Source organism: Notamacropus eugenii, chromosome 2 (genome assembly GCF_028372415.1).
Source record: "Notamacropus eugenii isolate mMacEug1 chromosome 2, mMacEug1.pri_v2, whole genome shotgun sequence".
Classification (NCBI taxonomy): Eukaryota; Metazoa; Chordata; class Mammalia; order Diprotodontia; family Macropodidae; genus Notamacropus; species Notamacropus eugenii.
This window is the reverse complement of record NC_092873.1, coordinates 371,133,495-371,157,541: the sequence shown is the minus strand read 5'-3', so window position 1 is coordinate 371,157,541 and position 24,047 is coordinate 371,133,495. Positions and strand designations below refer to the sequence as shown.

The 24,047-nt window shown below is 43.3% G+C and overlaps 1 protein-coding gene across 4 annotated transcripts in view; it reads left to right on the top strand.

Annotated features, from left to right (window-relative positions):
* Positions 1 to 24,047, top strand: part of SEPTIN4 (septin 4) — a 50,056-nt gene that overhangs the window by 13,052 nt on the left and 12,957 nt on the right. The window contains exon 1 of one of the 4 annotated variants that reach the window (XM_072646842.1): positions 9,895 to 10,292. The exons of 1 other annotated variant lie outside the window; for it this stretch is intronic. Coding sequence is in view for 1 of the 3 variants with exons in the window: in XM_072646841.1 (XP_072502942.1) it covers positions 18,348 to 18,350 (3 nt within the window). In the remaining 2 variants the exon portion in view is untranslated. Of the gene's footprint in view, positions 1 to 9,894; positions 10,293 to 18,024; positions 18,351 to 24,047 lie in introns of those variants that run through there. 2 more of the 4 variants (XR_011975285.1, XM_072646841.1) reach the window with 2 other exon arrangements.

Here is a 24,047-nt window from a genome sequence, read left to right as displayed (position 1 = left end):
AAACACTTTTCAAAGTCATATCTAAACAATCAGAGAAATAGTAATTGTTCATGAGTGGGCCATGCCAATATAATAAAAATGATTGAAAAGTCTAGAATGCAAGCAGGCTAAGGTTGTAAACTTGGGTAATTTAAAAAATGGGGGTACATTGGATAGAAATAGAAAAGTTAGGAAGATAATTGAGTTTAAGAGGAAAGATGAGTTCTTCTACGGACATGCTGAGTTTCAGGTGCTTATGGGACACTCAAGTGGAGGTGTTCAATAGGCTGTTGGATATGTGAAACTGGAGATCAGGAAGAGAGGCAAGGACTGCATGTGAGGATATGGGAAACTTCTACAGAGAGATGATAGTTAAACTCCATTGGTAGCTAATGATGAGAGAGAGAGAGAGATAGAGATAGAGAGAGAGAGAGAGAGAGAGAGAGAGAGAGAGAGACTCTAGGACAAAGCTTTGATGTACAATAATATACAGGAGGCAGAACCCATGTGATGATTCTTCCAAAGAGATCATTCAGACAAGTAGAAGGAACAACAAGGTGAAAGAAATGTCATTAAAACCCAGAGAAGAGAAAGGAATGTCAGTTAATTAAGTATTTATTAAGCACCTACTATATACCAAGCAACGTACTAAGCACTGGAGAAATTTTTTATTAAATGACAAGACAACCCATGCCCTCAGGAGCTCACAGTCTAATGGAGTGGAAGAGATAACAAGCAAACAAATACATATATGTGTGTGTGTGTGCGTGTGGGTGTATGTGTGTGTGTATATATATGTGTGTATATATAAAGTGTATATATGTATGTATATGTATGTGTATATATGTATGTATGTATGTGTGTATATACATATATATAAAACAAGCTATCTCCAGGACAAATAGGAAATAGTTAACAGAATCTGAAATCTGATCTCATGCCCCTAGACAGGCATCTTCAAGACTGACTGTTCATCATCCAGCAAAACAGAACCCTCATGGAAAACTCACAGGAATATCTGCCAGAGAAAGCAGTATCAAATCAGAATTTCCTTCTTTTACTTGTGTCGCATCTACCACCACTACCACCAGTGGTCTGGTCTAGACTAAGAGCATTTGGGGAGTCAGCTGTGTCTGGGTCTTCTTTGGTTACATGTATTTCATATATTTTTGGGTTGAAGTTTCTTCTCTGCTGCATGACTTAGGTATGGTAAATCTCTCTACCTTTCAAGCCCTCAGTTTCCCTTTCTGTTAAATGGAGGCAGAAGAAGTGGTCATAGCATAATAGTTTATTTTTTTAATAATATTTTATTTTTTCCCAATTACATATAAAGACAATTTTTAACATTTAAATTTTTGAAATTTTGAGTTTTCCCTCCCTTTCTTACCTCTCCCCTCCCAAAGATGATAAGCAATTTGATATAGGTTATATATGTAATACATATTTCCATATTAGTTATGTTGTGAAAGATGAAAGACCAGGGGGGAAAACATGAAAAAAACACAAAGTTAAAAATAGTACATAGCATAGCAATTTAAACGAACCATAAACTCAATATGAGTCAGTAGTGTGATTTAGCAGTCAAAAGCTGGAGCAGTCTTTGACTACATTAAGAGAGGAGGCCATAGTTTTCAGGACCTGGGAAGTGATAATCACACTGTATGATATTCTGCTCTAGCCATACTTCACGTAAAGAATGCATTCAGTTCAGGGTACCACAGTTTAAGAAGGAAGCTGATAAACTGGAAAGTGTCCCCAGGTTGGGGAAGGGCCTTGAAGACACTTCATATAACAATCAGTTGAAGGAGCTGGAGATGTTTAGTCTGGAGGGAGAACTGTGGGGGTAGGGATGGGAGTAGGGTGTAGACCATAACTGTCTTATATGAAGGGCTGTCAAGTGGAGGAAGGATTAGACTTGTTTTTATTCGGGGGCAGCTAAGTGGGGCAGTGGGTAGATCACCCAGCCTGGAGTCAGGAGGACCTGAGTGCAAAGCCAGCCTCAGACATTTACTAATTGTGTGACCCTGGGCAAGTCACTTAACCCTGATTGTCTTCAAAAACAGAGAAAGAGAAAGAGAGATTTATTTTCTTTGGCCCCAGAGGTAAGAACCAGGATCAATGGTTAAAGTTGAAAAGAAGTCAATTTAGGCTTGATGTCAGGAAAATATTTCTAACAATAACTGTCCAAAAATGGACCAGGGTGCCTTGGGAGGTGATCGGTATCCCCTCCTGGGAGGTCTTTCAAGCAAATGTAGGACTGGATGGCTACTGCAGTCCCTTTCAACTCTCAAATTCTGGGGTGCTCTGATTCTATGCCCATTTAATGCTCTGTACAACTAAGATGATAGGTACTATCATGTGTTCCCATTATGGACTCAGTTTAATTCAATCCAGTTCAGCTTAACCCATGAGGTTGCAAAGAGAAATAAGACCAGCCCATGCTTTAAGAACCTATATACTTAGTACCAGGGAGCTTGATGTGCCCCACCTGTGACTATATATTGGGAGAGGCAGAGGTAATGCTAGCAATCTTTAAAAAAAGATCCAAGTTAGTAGGTACTTGATAAATGATTATTGATGGCATGCCCTGCAGAATACTTTGGGTTCCTCATCTAGTAGGCATTTTCCTTCAGTGAATTCAGCATTGGTCTTTCTGTTTACCTTAGCTTCTCCATGCTCTTTAGATAGCTTAGAGCCAACACTACCTCTCCTCTCTCTTTTTCAAGCCCAAATGGTTACTATCTTTTACCAGGCTCCAAGGGCAGTCAATGTCTCGTCTCCACTGCTGTGGACTGGATGTAAGAGCACTGGCTGACCGTACCCAAATAGACTGCTTGAAGCTCACAGAGGCAAGCCATGTGCATACTACAAGTCCTCCAGAAAAGGGTCTGAAGTTTTCAGAGCTTCAGTGACAACTGTCTCAGACCTTTGAGGTCCTAGCAGTGCTATAAGATGCATTTGAGACTGTGAAGTCTAGTCTTCATGCTTTTGCATCTTCCTTATTTCTCCCTCTTCAAATTCTTTGTTGTTGTTTAGTTACTTAGTCATATCCAACTCTTTATTACCCTACTTGGGATTTTCTCAGCAAATCTACTGGAGTGGTAAGCCATTTCCTTCTTCAGCTCATTTTTTAACAGATAAGGAAACTGAAGCAAACTGAATTAAGTGACTTGCTCAGGGTCACACAGCTAGTAAGTATCTGAGGCTGAATCTGAACTCAGATCTTCTCATTCCAGACCCAGTCCTCTATTCATTGCACCATCTAGCTGCCTCTCATTTCTCTCTCTCTCTCTCTCTCTCTCTCTCTCTCTCTCTCTCTCTCTCTCTCTCTCTCTCTCTCTCTCTCTCCTTCTAGGCTTTCCTACAAATACACACATATTTCTTGGGGGTATAATTTCTATGTACCTCCATTGTGTTTATGTCAGTGTCTCCTCTTCCCCTTCCTACAATGAAACTGTCCTTCTACAGAGATCTTTCCTTCAGTCCCTACCTCTGCCACTAATGATCATGAAGACCACAAGATTAAGTAGCCATCAGACTTTCTTTTCTATAAAGGAGGGAATAAAATGATAGGAAGGAAAGGACAGCGAGCAATGGAGAGAACAGTTTGGAGAGGAAGAAGCTACCACTACTGCTGTCTTTGGCAGAGAGAAAATTCATTTCCTCCTGAACTCAGCCTTTTCTCATGAGAGAAAAATCCATCCAATAGGAACTACTATCGATACAAACTTTGAGTCAATCCCTTTTTAACAGGCAAGTGAAGGGAAAAACCCAACTCCATGGCTATCCAATAGTCTCACCAAGGGGAAGGTGTGAATAGCCTTTGTTCCTCAGCTTCCACTTTCCATTATGTTTATTGGGTCTCAAAGGAAGGGTCAGGGAGACTGACTCCCAGAGATCAGGTGCCTCTATTGACTCTGACTTCACATCTTCCTTACATGGTGGGTAATGGGAAGAATTTCAGAAGCCCTCCCCAAAACACAGTTCCAGAAATCCAAATTCAAGTACATCATTAGCTGATCAACTCTGGGATCATATCTACTTGAATCTCCATCTCTGTTTTTGTGCTTGTAACACTAATACAAGTGCTACTGAAATAAATTTGTTTCCTCCTAAGAGAATTTATCAAGCAAAAAGCATTGATTAAAATATAGGCTCCTTAAAGTCAGAAGTTGTTTCTTGTTTTTGGGGTTATTATATCTGTGGTGCCCAGAGCATAGTAAGTCCTTAATAAATAGGTGTTAAATCAGACTGAAAATCCTGGTTTAGGTAGCACTTGGAGTCAGATGAGTTAGCTCTAGAATTTCCCAGTCTTTTCATCTGGTAGACAGCAAACCTAAGGTCCCTAATTTGGAGAAAAACATTTATAGCCACCTCCCATGTCCCAGCCAGCCAGAGCCTCCAACCAGATCTCTTGCCAAAACACCTTTTCCAATACCAAGACTACTCAGTCAAAAAGGAGAAATTCTACACCCGATCAGGTGCTTCAATTATTGCCCAGCTGGGTCTACTCATTAACCAGACTAAAATGGTAGCCCTGTGGGAGTTCTCGGAAAATAACTAGAACATAATGTTCCCCAGCTCTCCTCTCCTGCCCTTTCAGTGCTTCATATGCCTTCAGCAGAGCAAATTAACTATGGGATGAGTGAGTAGACCCCAAAGCTCTCTGTGACTCCAGGTTATGCCCATGGACCTTTAACTGAGGAAGCATTGGCATTTGGCCTTGTTGGGTCAACATGAGGAGACAGGCAGCTGCTAGCTGTGGGTGGAAGGAAGATCTTCTGGTCTGGGGGTAGAATATCAGTCAGTTCCTGAAGCATCCAGATGCTATTTGAGGCTTTGAAAAGGGACAGGACCTAGGGGACATGTGGAGGTGTCATCTGTGGGAGTGAGGGACGTGCATGTGAAATAGACCTCCTTGTTCATGGAGAGAAGCAGCTGTCCCACAACTCAGGGACCTTTACTCTTCGTGTTTTCTAAAAGTCCTATCAGTGAGTAGGAAGACTGAGCTTGCTTAGTAAGGATGAGGTGGCCTGTTTGGAGCCACACAGTCCAGTTACACTAAATGTAAACTCTGTAAGGGCATCGGATTCCAAATTCAATCTTCTTTCCCCTCTATCACAAATACTGGCCAATTAATTTATTCTTTATTTTTAAATTTAATTTAAGATCTTATGTTACATTTTAAGTTCCAAACTGTCTCCCTCCCTCCCTACCCTGCACTACCATTTAACACAGATTTATAAATATACGTAAAACTATACTATGAATATATCTATTTATCACTTCTTTCTCTGGAGGTGGATAACCTCTGGCTTCATAGGTCCTTTGCAGTTGATTTGAGTATTTATGATACCCAGAATAACTTGGTCATTCACAGTTGTTCTTCAAAAATATTGCCGTTAGTGTATGCAACATTGTCTTGGCTTGGCTCACTTCACTAAGCATCAGTTCGTGCAAGTCTTTCCAGGTTTTTCTGAAATTTGCCTGTTCGCCATTTCTTACAGAACAATAGTTTTCCATTACATTCATATACCGCAACTTGTTTCAGCCATTCAGCAATTGATGGACATCCCCTCAATTTCTAATTCTTTGCCACCACAAAAAGCAGCTCATCATTTCTTATAACACAGTAGTATACCACCACAATCATACACCACAATTTGTTTATCTGTTCCCCAATTGAAGGGCATCCCCTCAATTTCCAGTTCTTTGCCACCACAAAGAGAACTGCTAAAAATATTTTAAAACATATAAATTCTTTTCCTTTTTTCCTGATCCCCTTGGGAAACAGACCTAATAGTGGTAGTGCTGGGTTAAAAGGTATACACATTTTTATAACTATTTGGGCTTAATTCCAGATTGCTCTCTGAAATATTTGGCTCACTTCACAGCTCCACCAATGGTGTATTTATTAGCATTGCAATTTTTCCACATCCCCTCTAACATTTGTCATTTGCCCCTTTTATCATTTTAGCCAGTCTGATAGGTATGTGATGATATCTCAAAGGTAATTTAATTCACATTTCTCTAATCAATAATGATTTATAACAGTTTTTCATAAGACTATATATACATGATCCCATTTGGGGCTTTCTTGGTAAAAATATGGGAATGGTTTGCCATTTCCTTTTCCAGCTTATTTTAAAGATGAGGAAACTGAGGCAAACAGTTTTGATTTCTTCATCAGAAAATTGACTGTTCATATAATTTGACTATTTATGTACTGGGAAATGATGCATATTCTTATAAATTTAACAAAATTCTCTATATATTTGAGAAGTGAGACCTTTATCTGAGAAATCATCTATAAATTTTTTCTTCCAATTTTCTGTTTTCTTTCTAATTTTGGCTATGTTGGTTTTATTTGCACAAAACCTTTTTACCTAGATTTAATCAAAATTATCCACTTTATGCCTCATAATGCTCTCTCGTATTTGTTCATAAACTCTTCTCTTATCTGTAAGTCTGATAGGTAATGTTTTTCAGGTTCCTCCAATTTTCTTATGGTATCTCTTTTTATACCTAGGTCATGTGTCCATTTTGACCTTATCTTGGTAAATGGTGTATGATATTAGTCTATCTGTACCCAATTTCTGCCAGACTGCTTTCTAGTTTTCCCAACAATTTTTACCAAATAGTGTATTGTTATGCCAAAAGCTTAAATCTTTACATTTGTCAAATACAAGGTTGCTATAATCATTTGCTACTGTGTATTACATGTAATTTATTCTTTCATTTCAGTGAATGCTTACTAAACACTTTGTTTAAAAAATCATTTTCTTATATGTTCTCATATAAACTTAATTTTTGTTGTTTAGTTATGTCTAACTTTTTGTGACTCCATTTGGGGTATTCTTAGCAAAGATACTGGAGTGGTTTGCCATTTCCTTCTCCAACTCACTTTAAAAATGAAACGGAGACAAACAAGGTTAAATGACTTGCCCAGGGTCACACAGCTAGTGTCTGAGGCCAGATGAACTCAGGAAGATGAGTCTTCTTGACTCCAGGCCTATGTTTTTGACTTCTGAATGTAGTTACTGTTCCTTTTCCTCCCTCCCCTCAGCCTCAATGAAGTTCACCTTCCTTAGAGATCAAAACCTTTTCTTAAATCTCTACCTGTACCAGCATCAATCACTCAGATAAGGATTAGTAATCACCATACTTTCTTTTATATAAAGAAAGGAATAAAATGATAGCAATGAGAAGATAGTGAGCAATGATGAAAAGTTTGGATAGGAAGAAATTCATATTAGTGCTACCTTCTCTAGGGGAATGATTAGTATCTCATCCTGAGCTCAGCCCTTTTCTGTGTGGAGAAGAATTTGTCCACGAGTTACTGGAGATACCAAGTTTGAGCCAGCAATGCTTCATTTTGAACAGGGGTGGGGAACCTGTGACCTCAAGACTTCTGTGAAGTTTGAATTCAGTCAAAGGGTCGCACTTGAAGACCTAAAGGGCCACATATGACCTCAAGGCCATCAGTTCCCCACCCCTGATTTAGAACCATTAGTCTTTTTTTTTTTTTTTAACTACAGTGTTGAGGCTGCCAGGTAGATCAGAGAAATGATCTAGTTATTCTTTACCTGGATCTCACAACATTCCATCTCTTGTCTCTGTGCCTTCTTTAACACAGCCCTTCTCCATGCCTAGAATGTACTCTCTCTGCCCCTTTGTCTCTTTGAAAAATATTATATTTTTTTCAAAAAAGAGTCAGGGTCTCCCACTGCATCCTGAGCCATCTCCAGTTATCCTGATGACTATCTGGTCACTAGATCCAGATGGCTCAGGAGGAGAAAGTGAGGCTGGTGACCTTGCACAGCCCTCCCTCATTCAAATCAAAGTCAACTACAAGTAATGTCATCATTTCCCTGATGTCATGGTCCTCTTCAAAAATGAAGGATAAATACAACCTGTGAGTAAGCCAAGTTTCCTGAATGGGGACCCAGTTAGTTGGTAACTCAGCTCTCTCTCTCCTTCTCCCTCCCCTCCTCCTTCTCCTCTCCAAAGAGAGGTAAATTTCCAGCTAACTTAGGGTTTAAGGCCTAGATTCCTTCCTTCCTTCCTTCCTTCCTTCCTTCCTTCCTTCCTTCCTTCCTTTCTTCCTTCCTTCCTTCCTTCCTTCCTTCCTTCCTTCCTTCCTTCCTTCCTTCCTTCCTTCCTTTCTTCCTTCCTTCCTTCCTTCCCTCCAGTTCATTCTGAAGCTCATACATTCAACCACAATGGGTCCCTGGCCAAGCCAATAATGGCTGTATTTTGGACTCCCTTATCTTTGAGTGATTTTTTTGTTTTGTTTTCTTCTTAATTAAAGTGTCCAACCCTTAACTCAGTTCTTAAAGAGGTGAGGCCTATTCCTTGAATAGGCATGAAGAGGCCTTAGCCTAAGAGGGCTATGCATCCTGGGCCATCTCCAGTCATCCTGATGAATATCTGGTCACTAGATCCAGATGGCTCAGGAGGAGACAGTGAGGCTGGTGTCCTTGCACAGCGCTCCCTCATTCAAATCAAAGTCAACTGCAAGTTATGTCATCATTTCCCTGATGTCATGGAAAATGAAGGACAAACACAAATTCAACCCCTGCAAGTGAAAGGCATTGCTGCATTGATATGGCAGAGGAAAGAAAATTTAGACATTTTACTGTTATGAATTATAGTTTTGTTTGTTTTAGAAGATATCCAACTCCCTGCTCTCTCCCTTTTTAAAAATTTTTTTAATGATTTCTTTTTAATTTTTTCATTGGGAATTCATTTTCAGTTTCTCTTTTCTGAGATTGGGTTGTTTAGATTCTTCAGTTTTTTTGTTCCTTCCTTTATTTTTTAAAAATTTTTTGATATTTTCTGTTTCTTATATCATCACAATATCCCATGTATCCTATCCCTCCAGCCCTCCTAGATTGCTAATCTATATATGACAAATAGTACTTTTTAGAGAGGAAAAAAACTCAGCACAACTGATTAATGCATTGTAAAAGTCCAAAAACATGTGTAATGTGCACCACCTGTGCATCTCCTACCTCCACGAAGGGTAGGTTGGGAATGTCTTCTCATATCTCTTCATTTGAGTCCTGTTTGATCTTTATAATTTTGTTACATTTACTTTTGATTATTTTATATGTCAATGTTCTTTCCATTTATATTGTTGTAGTAACTGTGTGTGTATACACACACACACATATACACACACACGGTTCTTGTGGCTTTACTTATTTCACTCTGAATCAGTTCATTTCTATCTTTCCATGCATCTCTGTATTCACCACCTACATAATTTCTTACAGCACAGTAATATTCTGTTACTTTGATGTACCATAATTTATTTAGCCATACCCCAATTCATGGGCTTTATTTCCAGTTCTTAGCTATCACAAAAAAGTGCTGTTATAAATATTTTGGAGTAGATGGAGACTTTTGTCTTATTGACAGCTTCCTTGGAATCTAAACTCAGTAACAGAATCTCTGGTTCAAAGGATATGGACATTCTAGATACTTTTATAATTCCAAAATGATTTCTAAAATTGTTATACCATGTCACAGCTCCGCCAACAATGTGTTGGTGTACCTGTCCTTCTATAATCCTGCCCCCCACCTCTACTGCTTTGATCTTTTGTTGTAAATTCTTCTTTTCCATTTTTTTTTTTTGCTATTGGAAATTTGATCTTCCTATTTTTTTTATTAGTTTTTTTTTAACCCAACTTCTACTTTTATTCATCAATTCAGTGTGGATTTTCTTGCTGTCCATCTCTCCATGTGATTTCAGTAATGTTTCCTCTATCAGGACTTAACCTTTTTCCACTTGTGACCCCTTTTTGAGGTTGGGCAGCAGCCATTGTTGGTGTTAAGTGACCTCAGGGAATTCGCAGGGCAAAGTTCATGTGCTTTTTTGGTTCAGAACCAAGGCTGCAGTGAAGTTAGTTGCTTGAAGCAAGCATTGCCAGAAATATGCTAGATTCCTTACTGGTTTGATTTTTAATTAATTTTTGGTCATTGCATGTTCAGAAACTTTTTACTATTGCCAAATTTTTCAAGACCCCCATATGACATTGGGACCCAGAGCCAAGGAAATCCACAGAAATACTGCAGATAGTTAAATGCTGCGCTGTTTAGTACAGATGTTTTACATGTTGACATCTCATTATCTATGGTGGTTCTCAGTTGAGTTCACGATTCCTATTTTTGAGATTGCTGAAAGTACGATGAATTTTGCTCCAGCTTCTCATGTTGACTGTGTATAGATTTTTCAGTTGTGTTTCTAGTCAACAGTATCATTGGATTCTACTTACTAATCCGCTTTGCTGCCTTCTTCTAGCTTATAGGTGAGTACATTTCATTTCTCCAGTCAGTTATGATTGTTCATTGTGTATTTGCCTTCGTCATATCATCTTAGATGTTTTCCTCTTTTTGCCCCTCCAATCCCCTCTTTGACTATCAAAGGAGGATTTTGGATCCTCCCTTTTATTTTAAACAAAAAAATGTGGTGAAAGAGAGGGAATATGATCAATACTAATAATCTGTAATTGAAGTTGCTCCTACAAAGGCTCCACAGCCTTTCCTCTCTTCATTTCACCCAGACTTGATTACTGGTTCTTATATTTTCCATTCAAACTGGTCTCCAAATTGAAGTTCGTTTTGCCTGTCTATTCTCTCCCTGACTATCTTCCTTCCCTCTTAAACTATTTTCTTTCTCCTCCCTGTTCTCATCTGTTCCCACATGAGTTTAAGGTATTTTTATGCCAAACTGTGTGTGTGTGTGTGTGTGTGTGTGTGTGTGTGCACGTGTGTGTGTGTGTGTGTGTGTGTGTATTTAACTCTTCTTTGTATGGGTTGGATAAGAATGAAATCCAAGTGATTTCTGCTCCCTCTACCCCATCCTCCATTCTTGTAAATTCTTTTCCTCATGTGCCCCAATTTTTAGAAATAGTAAATTCCTCGCCCTTCTTCCTCATTTCTTTTCTAGTACACTCGTGTTTTTCTTCTCTTTTCTTTCTTCTCTTAAAACTATCAAAGTAGAACAAACCACAGTCAGGTCCTGTGTTTGTCTTTCTTAATTAACTCCTTCCATGATCTTTTTAGGCAGTGGGTTTCTAAAGGGACACTTTTCTCTCCCTATTAGAAGCACTGGAGTAGCTGCCTGCAAATATCTTATATTTTAACAGGGAAGGCCTGATATATATGCATAGGCAAAACACAGACAGAAGAGATACAAGACTTCTAGAAAGCAGTACATACCAAAGTTGGTATAGAACTTTCCCTGCCAAAGTTTGTCCTACCCTCACCCACAAGTACATGCAGAGTCCCAGGAAAAAGTGGACTCAGACTTACAGAGTACATGTGACAAAAGAGTAACCCACAGTTCTTAGTTGCTGGAATTTCTTTCCTCTCATTTCCTGGAGGTGCTTAAGGAGGTCCTCTTAAACATGGGGAACCTCTGGCTCCTGATGAAGACACTGCCATTAACTGATCTGGGAGTGCAGTTAGGACAGGAAGATGGAAAACCCCAAATCCTCCAGACCTTTAGGGTTCTCAAGGTTATCATCAGACCAAAGGTGGTAGAGGGAAGAGACAAAGCAGTTCCTTGTTAGGGATTTTTAGCTTAGATACCACACTTGTTTTAATTTCTGGAAATCAGTTCCTTATTTTGCTTGATAATTTAGAGACATTCCCTGGCACATGGCCTAGTTTCCTCTGCCTATCCAGACACAATTCTTGTTCATTGTCATTTCAGTTCTAAGGCCTTTTCATATTTAATCTCAGGTCTATGATTGAATTGATTGATTGGGCATCTTATCACTTACTTTCTGGGGGGAAGGGGTCACATTGAGTAAATCAATTCTTCCCCCTCCGCTCCATCCTTAAACTATCACAGGCACAATTATTTGCTAAAGGTATTAAAGAGGTGCAGAATCAAGTGTTATATGGCATCTGAAAAGGAAGGTTCATTGTGTGGGTGGTAAGAGCACTGGATTGGAAGTCAGAAGACTAGGTTTGAACCTTTGTTCTGTCACTATACCCACATGACATTGGGTAAATCATTTCTCTGAGCTCAGTGATCTGTAAAATGAGGGGGTTGGACTAGAAATTCTTTTCTGAATTCTTTGTCAAATGTGAAGATTAGGAAAAGTTTCATGGAGGAGGTGGTGTTTCAGTGGTGTTAGGCTCAGGATAAGAGAAATCTTACAATTAGAGATGGCAAAAGTAGCTTCAGGGGGTAGTACCTTCCTCCCTGATTAGCAATCTTTGAGCTGTGACTGGATGACCACTTTTTGAGGATGGTATAGAGAGTGCTTCAGGGACAGGTTGAACTAGTTGGCATCTGAGGTCCTTTCCAATTCTGAGAACCTGTGATGCTGTAATCTGTAAATGGGTGGGAAAGAGGAGACAGAGGCCAGTCAAATCAACAAATACCTACTATGTGCCAAGAACTGAACTAAGTGAGATAGGCATAGGGAACAATAGAACAAAAAGATATAGAGGTGAATACTTGGCATGTTCATGGGGGCAGAGAGAGAGAGCAACTGATGTTGGCTGGAGTAGAGAGTGCATGGTAAGGGTAGTTTGAGATAACGCTAGAAGTGAAGTGCAGCACCATATTGTGGGGAGCTTTGAATGATAGACAAAGGAGTTTGAATTTTATCTCAGAAAGCAATAGGGAGCCTCTGAAGTCACATGACCAGATCAATTCCCAAGAAAGATGGACTGGGTGGCAGAGAAGGATGTCAGCTAGAAGAAGGCTGGCTTGGAGGAAAAAGAAAGGAGACTACTTGCACAGGTTCAGGAGAATGATGACAAAGGTCCTGTTACTAGTGTGGTACTAGTGAGATAGAAAGGAGAGAATAACCAGAGTCTGATGGAGTCAGCTCAACTCAGCATTGGGATCTAATTGTTGTCTTTTCAGTGTGATGATTCACACCTGGGAAATTAGAAAATGTTAGAAATCAGAGCTTGATTTATAGTTTTGTTCGTTGTTTAGACTTAATGAAGGGATGAAGAAAATGTTAATAATGTGGTTTAAATTTAAAAATATGTCCCTGCATATAAATTGTTGTTGTTATTGTTATCTGAGAGACAGTGTTAAACATTTACCAGCACACCTCTGATATAGATGCCAGAAATTTCTCAGAGGTGGAAAGGACAGGGTTTGGTAAATGATTGGACATGAGAGGTGAGGAAGAGGAAAAAGTCAAAGATAATTCCGCGGTTTAATGCATGAGAGACTGTGTGAAATGTGGTGCCATAGGCAGAAATAATGATACCAGAGTGAGGACTAGGTTTCAGGGAGAAAATAATTAACCCAGTTTTGGACATGTTGCATTTGAGATGCCAGTGACAATTCAGATGGATATCCAACTGTCCTGTATGCAGTTGGATTTGTAATCTGGGATCTTAGAAGGCAGGTTAAGATTAGAGATAGAACTTTGGAACTCATCTGCAGAAAAGTAGGAGTCAAAACCATGACATTGAATGAGATTGTTAAGGGAGATAGTTAAGGACAGACCCTTGGGGAACATCCACGGTAAAGCATGGAGAAGACAAAGGGCCATTCAGGGAGACAGAAGTTTGGTTAGAGAAGTAGGAAACATGAGAGTGGTGTGTCTCTGGAGTCAAGGGAGGAGAAGGTATCCAGTATGTGGAGAAATTGGCACGTAAGCAGGGTCTTGAAGACTTTCAACAGCCAAAGATGTAAAAGGAGTCTGTTCTAGAGAAGGGGGATGGTGTGTATGGAGGAAAGAAAAGAGGAGGGCAAGATCAGAAACAAAGTACTAGGAAATAAAGCTGGCAAGGTAGATGAAGCAAGATCCTGGAGGGACTTAAGCCTGAATAAAGGGTTTGCATTTTGTCCTCTAGTCTTCCGTAGGGAACCACTGAAGATTTTTAAGCAATACAGACTCTTCAGGCCTCTGGGTGAAAGATAGTGAAGGGATATGGAGGCCAGATTAGGAGGCTTTTACACCAGTCCTCTCAAGATCTTACACTACACATTATATTACAGCAGAGCTTCCAGACAAAGGTCATATGTGACTTGTTAGTCTCAGTGGGAATTTGGGTGGGATTGGAAAATAAGCTGTGGCTGCTGAGGCCCCGGGATTCCTTCTTCAGGAGGTTTGGACTCACAGGGTAATTGTCACCCTTCAGGGCTTCAGCTTTCTCATAAGCCAGCCCAGGTCCAGGGTACGATTGAACACATGGCCTCATCCAGGCCTTGGGCAGCAGGTGCTCACCGTGGCAGAGAGCAGGATACCGGGCACAGCTGGGAACTAACAAGCGTAACTTATTCACTTGTTCTCTGAGAGGTTTCTGTGTCTAATTTTGGACTTTGGCCCAGGGTTAAGAGGAGAGAGGGGGAAGAAAAGGAAGATCTTATGAGAGGGTCCATCTCCTATAAGAAAGGCCTCCCCACTACACAGTGTGCTTCTCTTGCCCTACCCCCACCCCTGGCTCAGCAACTGTGGAGACTGGTCCCACACTGTCTGTGCCAGCTACCAGGTGGAAGTGCTTGGAGGTATTTTTATATGATGATCTGAAATCTCTCTGAGGCCGGCAGCCAGCTGACTAAAAGTGGGCTTTGTGCATCCCAGGGCTTAAAATTCAGGCCTGGGAGCAGCTGCTGCTTCCTTTCCTGTGGCCTTCAGACAGACTTTAATTTCATTGCTTCTCAAGGATTTTGACTTTGCAGGTTATTCAGGTTAACACCTCAATGCTTCTTCTTTGGCTCCAGCTCCCCTGGGGAGTCCTAGGCTTTGACTTTCATCCTTTCTTCCCTCTTTCCTCTCCTTTCTCCCTCTCTTCTTCTTTTCTTCTTTCCTTCCTTCCCTTTCTTTCCTTCTCATATTTCTTTCCTTCTTTCCATCTTCTTTCCTTTCCATCTTTCCTCCCTCCCTTTCTTCTTTCCTTCCTTCCTTTCTTCTTTCCTTTTTTTCCTCCCTCTCATCTTCTTTCCCTCCTTATTTCCTTCCCATTTTCCTTCCTGCCTTCTTTTCATTGATGCTTTTTGCTGGTTCTTTCAGTCATTCCCAGATATATCTCCCATTCCCAACTAAACCCTTGAAACAAAGGGTTGAAACAAAGAAACAAAAACCATTAGAACTAACCAACACACTAATTCTATCTGACAGTGTAGGCAGCACTCCTTACTCACAACTGTCACCTGAAAAAGAGGAAGATGCTTCTTCATCCTTTGTCGGGGTCAGAATGGCTTGGTCATTGTAATGACTTCAGTTCACTTTTCTTTCAGTGTTCTTTTGCTTCAGAGACTCCAGTCACTTAATATATTGTTCCCTGGTTCTGCTTTCTTTGCTTTGCTCCACTTCCTAACAAACCTCATTTTTCTTTGAATTCCTCATATTAATCATTTCTTATTAAAACAAACAGTAATCAGTTCAGGACAATAGAAAGAACACTGGATTTGGAGCTGAGCTGTAATCCCAACTCTGCTATTTCCCACCTGTGTGACCTTGGCCTGGTTATTTAATGTCTCTGGGTCTTGAGCTCCTCATCTGCCAAAGGAAGGGGTTGATTTAGGTGATTTCTAAGGTATCTTCCTTGGTGGAATCTGTGATCCTGCTGGTCTCCCACAATTCAATCAGCCACTTTAGTTTCTTCCCCCCCAGTGTCTGAGCCTTACCTTTCCATGTCATGAGGTTTCTTCTCGTCCTGGTCAAGTTCCTGGGCTCCTAACCCTGGATTTTCTCCCCATTCTCCCAATTTCTTGGGACTATTCCTTAGAGGTGGCAGAACTAGACTTTTCTTTCTTCTTCAGATAGCTGGGAGAACACCAGTCATTCTTTTCTCCCTATGGCTTTCACTTGCTCTATTATGCCTGGACCTCTAACCCTGCCTTGCTTTTGTATCAGAGGTTTCTGAGTCTCCATATCGCTGAGCTTGAAGCCATTAATGTCTTTTAAGAGTACCCACAGGACCTGCTTCAATGAAGCCACATAGGACAATAATGGCAGTTTCCTTTTTCCAAAGCACTCTATGGCTACAAAATCCTTTCATAGACATTATCTCATTTCATCCTCGGGGGAGTCATGTGATACAGTGGAAAGAGTTTTGGATTGGGAATCAGAGGACCTGGTTAAGTGGCTCTTCTACTGACTGCCTTGGCAAATGACCTTGGGCCAGTCACTTCTCTTTGGGTCTCAATTCCCTCATTTATAAAATGACAGGTTGGATTAGGTGATTTCTAAATCAATGTTGCTACAAACAATTATTATGTTAGTATAATTCTTAGCTTCCTTATCTGTAAAATGAGGAGGCTAGACTTAGTGATTTCTAAAGTGTCTTTTGGCTCTTAGTTTCTTATGTTTTGTTTTAACCTCCATTTTAAAGATGAAGAAAACTGAGGCTTTGGAAGGCCAAGTGATCTGCCCAATAGCATGCCTCTATGGGGTGTAGGGGAGACTCCTTTTTATGCATTTAGTGATTTGCAGAGAGAGAGAGAGAGGATGGTACAGGGGATAAAGCCAGTCTTAGAGGCATGCCATGGACACATACCAGCTATGTGATCATGGGCTAGCTATCTTTGTGTAACATCTTTGTGTTTCAAGCAATCTCAAAGTCTGTAAGTGATATAAATTGCTGATCTATGTCAGTAGAGGGAATTTCCACAATGAAGCTGCCTGTCCAGGTCAGGGGGAAAAATGGCTTATAGCTGACAAAGCACTTTTCCACAAATCGTATCATTTGATACTCATAGATCCAGCCCTGCGATGCAAGTAGTGTTATCCCATTTTCCAGGTCAGGAAAGGGGCTTGTTGTCCAGATCATTTGCCCATGATCACGTTGTTAATAAAGTATCTAAGCTGGGACTGGACTTCAGGTCATCTGATTCGTATTCCAGTGAGATTTCGACCACACCATTCAGCCCTCTGTCTTCCTGGACATGTTTCCAGACCTCATCCCTATCCTTTGCATGGCCCCGTGCTTTTGCTCCCCATGAACCCTCCTCCTGCTGCTCACTCCTCTGGCCTCTCTGGCTGCCATCTGCTAAGGTGCATTGCCTACCTCTTGTCAACTCCCTTCTCCCCTCCCAGGTTATGAGGATGTAGGAAAAGTCCCTCAGCTCTCAGTGTCATAGTCAGAGCTGTAACACTAGGTCTCAGCACTGGCCAGCCTTTGGGGTTAGTGGGGGGAGGGATGATAGTGTGATAGGTTCAGCTCTTCTAGACAGTCAATCTGCCACCAGGAGGAGAGCTGCCAGGGAAGAGGAGCAACACTCTCCCATCTAGGGTTTACCTCCCTCCCTGAGGAAAGAACCCAAGGGCCTAACCTTTGCCTGCTAGACCCAGGAACGTCTTTCAGGCAACCTATCTCCCTCCTTCATGAGGTCCTCCCTGGTGGCTGCTCTGATCCCTTTGGGACTTAAATGTTTGCGAAGCCAGTATAGCAGCTGTCCCCATTGCAGCTCACCTGCATTTCTGGGGCTCCAGGGGCAGCAGTGTGAATGAGGGGGCTTAGTTCAGTAACCAGCTGTTTTAACCCTGGTTAATAAGACAATCTTTTCCTGAGGATCTTCTCCACACACTTCCAGAGGTCCCAAGGGAAGAAGAAATTGATCCCCTGGTGGTTAAGAAGCAAATCCCCAGTAACTAGGTTTCTTACAGGAGACCTCACCATTGAGGGCAACTGTCCAGATCCTTTTTTTAGTCCTCTGCTTTGGAAAATCTTTATTTGAAGAAGGGGAGACCTCTGTCCTTCTAGGCAGGGGAGGGGTAAAATCTGCGTGTTGATAATTGTTTCTTTGGGGGAAGGGAGGGGATGAGAAGGGAATATATTCAACATTCACCTACTTTTCGGTTTCATTGTATTGATAACTTTCTATGGTGCAAGGAAAGGCTTGGAGGGCCTTTCAGTTCACAAGGGAATCTGGATGTGCAAAGACTTCTGGGGATGGAGTCAATGCCTGGATTCCACTCGCTTCTTTGACGGCTGTGCGACTTCGGGTAAATCACCTTTCTTTTGTTGGACCTCAGTTTCCTCCTCTGTAAAATGAGGGAGTTGGAGCTGTCATCAAAGCCCCTTCTAGATCTCAATGCTAGGACCCGATCTGGCAACCCCAGACCCCTGCTCCGCCCCTAGGCCGCAGACTCAGCCCCTCTCCAGGACAAGGGCCGCCCCCAGGCCACCGCTTGGGGTTTCTCTGGGAGCTCTGGGCTGCAGGGCCCCTCCTCGGGGCCGGTTTATCCCGCCCACCCGGCTCGACTGGCTCCTCCTCCAGCCGGTCCGCACTCGGGGCGGCGGGAGACGGGTGGGGGGGCTGGCGATGCGCAGGTCGGTCTGCAGGCAAGCGAGCAGGCAGGCAGGCAGCGCAGCTACAGCCGCGAAAGCTCGGGTGCTGTCCAGAAGGAGCCGGCCCGGCCCGGGCTGCGGCCATGGTAAGGCGGCTAAGCTCTGGGCTGGTTTGGACTGTGTTAGGCTGAGCTGGGCTGGCTTGGACTGGGGGTCCATTGCCTGGGGCAGCTTAGTGGAGACTGGTGGAGCTCTGCCGGGATGCGGGGCCCAGCCTGCCGTGGGCATGAGCAGTGCCAGGGTGGCATCCTGCCGCGGGGCCCTGGCTCACGGCGCTATCTTTCTCAAGTTTCTTCCTCCCTGGCTGCCTCCCACCTGAACCCCTAATGAGTGCTGACCAGTTCCATTCCGACGGGAAGGGAGGAGAAAGGGTGACTGGGCAGTGCTGACTATGGAAACCCTGGGGTTTAGCAGGGCGAGGAGAAAAAGAGGCCTGGAGTTACCTAAGCTGGGAGAGGGTCTGTCTGGGCTAATCGGAGATGAGAATGCTGGGGGAGGGGAAGCATGTCAGTGATGACCAGCTTAGGAGCTTTAGGCTGGCAGGGGTGGAAGTGGGGGTGGGAAGAAAAGAGGCCTCCTGGTACCTGTGTAATCTTGGGCAAATCCTGGCACCTCTTTGAGCCTCAGTTTCCTCATCTGTAAAATGCTGAAATTTGACCTCTCTGGTCCCTTCCAGCTCTAACTCTGTGACCCTTTCTCAGGTATAGTCAATGGAAATCTATGAACAACAATTATATAATACTCTACAGTTTTTCATAGCTCTCCTCTCAATAATCCTGGGAGTACAAATACCATTGCTCCCATTTTACAGAAGAGGAAACTGAGCTTCAGTTCCCCTTAATTCCAGATCCAATGTTCTTTCTGAGGCCACACTACCTATCTTACAAAGATGGGTGCTGGAAGGACTGATTAATTTGGAGTCAGAGGACCTAGGTCCAAATGCTGGCTTTACTAATTACTTGTCTCTGTGACAAGTCAATTGTACCTCTCAGGCCACCCTGATTACCTCCTGTAAAGTGAGGTCGTTAGACTTGATGATATCTAGGGTCCTTGTCTAAATCCCATGATCTCTTTGCCCTAGCTCCCCACCCTTCTCTCTTGAAAGGAAGGAAAAATATATCCTTGTCCCCACTCAGACCAGAAATTCCCAGCACCCCCTCCCCCTTTCCCCATCTCTTCCATAGACTTCATAAAGTGCTGGTTCTTTCCCTTCTAGACAGATGATGGTCAATTTACTGGGTTATGTTCGTAAACTTAATTTCTATAGCCTAGATCTCTTGGGGAAGAAAAATATAACCTCTCCCCTCTAAGCTGACCCTGGAACCAGCCCAGTTTGTGCTATAGCACCAACCTTCTTCTCTGGACTTTTTTACCCAAACTCTCTTCCCAGAAAACACTCTTTGGAGGGAAGAGGGGTAAGGTTAACTGATGGTTAAAGCAAGTCCAGCTCCTCTGGGTGCTTTTCAGGGTTCTAGCTGCTTCTTCCAAGCCTAGAAAGCACATATATTCCCTCCTTTTTTGTCTCCTTTTGACAATCTCCCCCCTCCCAAGTTGTTTGGGAGGGATAAGGAATGAGCCAATGGCTAAGTACAGGGTTTGCAGCAGGACTGGGAGCCAGCTCCTGACAGCAGGATATGGACTGTAGGCATCCTCCAGAAGGGCACTGAGAGCCTCATTGAATCAGGAGCTCCCAGGTCTGGAGAGAATAATCATTTTCTGGGACCCTGGAATGGGCTGTCAAGTTTTTTCATGGTTTGGCCCGGAAGGCTCCCTCAACCCTATGACCTTCCTTTGATCAGTGGAGGCCCTGGCAATGGCAAAGTAGTGTCCTTTCCCTTCCTCCTGTTGTCCCTGTGAGAGTGACAGACAGATTGATTGTCCCTGTGATGGGAACCCTAGGGGAACATTGATTGTCCTGGATTCTAAGCCTGGCAGGGGCTGGGGGGAAGGGGGGGGGGCATCGTTCTTGGCCACACACTGGGTTCAGTTCATTTCAGGTCCTGGCCCTTCCAACCCAGTTCAGTTCCCAGCCAGTGAGAGAGACTGGAGTAGGGGTGGGGGTATGGAGAGCTCTAATGAAGCCTTTTAGCCCCTCAAGATTTGGCCTAAAAATTTCCAGGAAGCATTTTATCTTCACAGTTGGAGGGTTCCTCCATCACCTTGCTTCACTGCTTCAGCTTAGGCAGTATGTAAAGAATATCTTTCCCCTTCCTTGTGAAATGGGAATTTAGGAATCTGTGGGGAAGATTACCCAGGGCTTTGTCAGTGAAAAAAACGAAGGTCACAGACTATTAACAACCACCCGTGGCTTGGGGTGACACCTTTCCTCTTCTAGATGTATCTTTGGCTTTATCTCCTTACATTCCCTCTGAGAGAAGGAGAAGCCCATTTCACATCTAGAAAAAAAAAATCAGGCCTTGACATTAAGACCTGCACAAAAACTCACATGGGACAGTTAATTGCTGTACTGGAAACCCATATCTTCCAGGCTTTTCTTTCCATTTCCCATCTCATTTATAGCTCTGGAAGTAGCTGGCAGTTCTGTCTGACCTTATGCTTTGGTTTCCCCAGGCTTAAGGACTTCCCAGAGGGAAAGGATCTAGCAGCTAGCCAAGGCAAATTCCTCCTCTTCTTACCTCTCCTCTTCCCACACCCAGCTGTCCATGCAGAAGAAGATAGGCCTGGCATCATGCCCTAAGCATCACTGTAGCCCAGGGACTGGGAGATCCCAGAGTGGATTCTCCAAGCAGGAGTGCTTTGGACTCTTTGTTCCTCTTTGGCAGTCTGGTGGAACCTAGGGACCCCTTATCAAAATAATGTTTTTTAAATACCCAAGATAAACTATGTAGGATTACAAAGGAAACTAATCATGTTGAAATATAGTTATCAAATATTAAACAATAAAAACAGATTCATGGATCCAAGATTAAGAATTCCCTCTCTAAAGAAAACCGGTCTTTGGGAAGAGAAGCTTTGTAGGAGACACTTCTCTGCTGAGAAGGCACAAGGCATCACCAGGGAAGACAGTCAGTTGTCCCCCTGGCTTCTCAGCCTATGATTAGGGATTGGGGCAGCCTACCTATACCTCTTTGGTTGTTGTATATTAGGCATCTGAAATTAGGGGAACACTAGAACAGGAGCAAAAAGGAAGGGAGGGAATTTAGGAGCAGGTTTGGTGTTTCATGTAGGCTAAAATCTGTTCAGAGAGAAGGGCTAAGGAGGAGGGTGTGAGGTAGGAGATTTTATCACTTCCTGCAGTGGCAGGCACTTTGTCTGGACCTGAGAGCCCTAGGATGGGTAATGCTCAAGACTGATCTGAGACAAACTAGTGCTGCCAGCAGGACTCAAGAAGCTTGTGCTGTGCCCACCAGGGATAAACAGGAGGCAGAGCATCGTGGGGTGGCCAATCAGAAAAGGAGACTGCAGGGGAGCCAAGTGATACTGCTGCGGCAGTCCTTGGAGGGTGGGGTGCAGAGCTGGCAGGGAAGGGTGGGGCAGGGTGAGGGGGTGGGGCTGAGGGACTAAAGGGAAAAGGGCAGGGTAGGGAGAAAGACATTCCACAGGCTTTGCTGGACCCTGCCAGAGGCAAAGGATCAAAAAGAAAGGGAAAGGAAGGAGCAGGGGCAGCCAGATTGCAAATAAGAGCATTGGGACACAGCTGGGTATGTCTGTGAGGAACTTTGCTTGCCCGGAAGATAAAATTAGATTCAGCACTTGCTGACAGGGAGCTTTGAAGCCTGGGAGAATGATCACCTCTGCTGGGATCAGATGGGAACTCTGCTGCTGAGGATAGGTTCAGAGTTTTGGCAAGGTGCTTAGAGATTGTGAATGTGGAAGAACTAGAAAATAGACTAGCAAATAATCCTCCCCATTCATTTTTATAGCGGAAATCACCCTGGATTTAGGGTCTATAGAGGCTTGGGTTCAAATCTTGCCTTCAGCATTTATAAGTTATGGGACCATTGGCAAGTCATTTGATTTCTGAGTCTCAATTTCCTCATCTGTAAGATGGGGATCAGAGGATCCGAGGTCTAGAGTTGGCAGAGATTTCTGAGGCCATGTGGTCTAAGCCCTTCATTTTTCAGATAAACTAATAAATACCTGTAGCACCTATGTCACAGAGCTGTTTGGAAGCTTAGATGAGATAAAAGCACTTCAAAGCCCTAAATAAATGGCAGTTCTTCATAATCTTCAGATGAGAAGACTGAGGTTAGGGTTAGAAAATAATTTGGCTATTGACTCTGGCAAAATAGCCCAGAGGCTTAACCTTGGGGGGAACTCCCAGTCTATTATTCCTTCCAAGGCAGAGAACAAATCATACTGCTGTCCCTTGCCTCCCCTACCTCTTCATCACTACCAAACCCACCATTCCTACAGGAAGCCAGGCTAGGCTGTGATGCCCAGTAGGTAGGGACAAGAAAACAGTCCAAAAAAACCTGGCCTCAGGTTCTGGGCTTGGTTCTTCCTCAGCCTTGCTAGGGGTCTTCAGAGCTGGTCATCTTTCTTGGCATCTCCTTTTCTAGAGGCAGCTGGTGACACAGTGGATAGAACACTGGACCCAGGGCAAGTCATTTCACCTCTTTCTGCTTTAGTTTCTTCATCTGTGAAATAGGGACAGAAGCACCTACATCACAGGGTTGTTGTGAGTCTCAAAGGAGGTTATTTGTAAAATGCTAAGCACAGTGTTGGGCACATAGCAGGTACTTAATGAATGCTTGCTACTTTTCCTCCCATTCAGTTTCCTGGGGAACAGAGTCTGCTTTGAGACTGGTAGCCCAGGTAGAAGTCAGACCTGGCAACCTGGCTGCATCTCTGCCATATACATGCCTGCAATCCTCTCCCTAATCCCTTTACCAGGGTTGACTGCTCAGTCACAGTGTAGTTGTGAGGGAGGACAGGATGAGGTCCTCAGACAAATTCCCCAGGATTTTGGGCTGCCAGCCAGACTGACCTTGCTGTCCACCCCACCCCCTTCCTCCCCCAGGGGCATCACAAGCATCAGGGATGGAAAGAGCCTTTTTAGGCCAAGTCTTACCCCCAAGTCAGCCACTTTCTATCAATAAATTCCCATATTCTGAGATCCAGTTAGAAATGGCCTTAGGGATACAGTTCCATATGTTTTCCTATCCTCCCCTCCCCCAAAGTTGCTGGTGGCCATAGCAACAGGCAGGTTGTAGGGGTTTAAGCCTGGCAAGCCCAGGGAGGCCTTTCCTTCTGTGTTTGCCTCTTGCATAGAACTGAGAAGCAGTGGGGTTTGGGAATTGGCTTACTAGGTCTTTCTCCTTCAGTTCTCTTGTGTGAAAGGGGGACAGGGAGAAGGAGGGTTCTTGGGTGCCAGCTCTACCTGTTCCAGGTCCATGGCTCTAGACTCTGCTTAGGTTCTCTGAAAGTGTTAGTTTCCATGATGACATGGGCGCAGAGGCCTTTGTCCTTTGTCCAAGGATGGCACGTGGATATCGTAGGGCAGGGTTGTGCCCAGCACCACCAGGCTCCTGGCAGAGGGTACTGCCCACCAAAGGAGAAGGGCAGTGGTGGTGTGGAAAGGGGGAAGGCTGGTGGCTGGGTATGTGGCCCACCCCCAATCTGGGTTGAGACTTAGGGGCAGGACTATGCATATGAGACTCCAGCTCTGCTTCACTCTCTGCCTTCCCCACAGGGGCACATTCCCTGAATATCTGACTGCAGAGAAGGTGCCTCACTGTGGCAGTGCCATTCACAGGAGAATACTCTCTAGTCCTGAGCTCCCCACCTGGCACCAGCTAGAGTTTGGTTAAGGGTAGAAT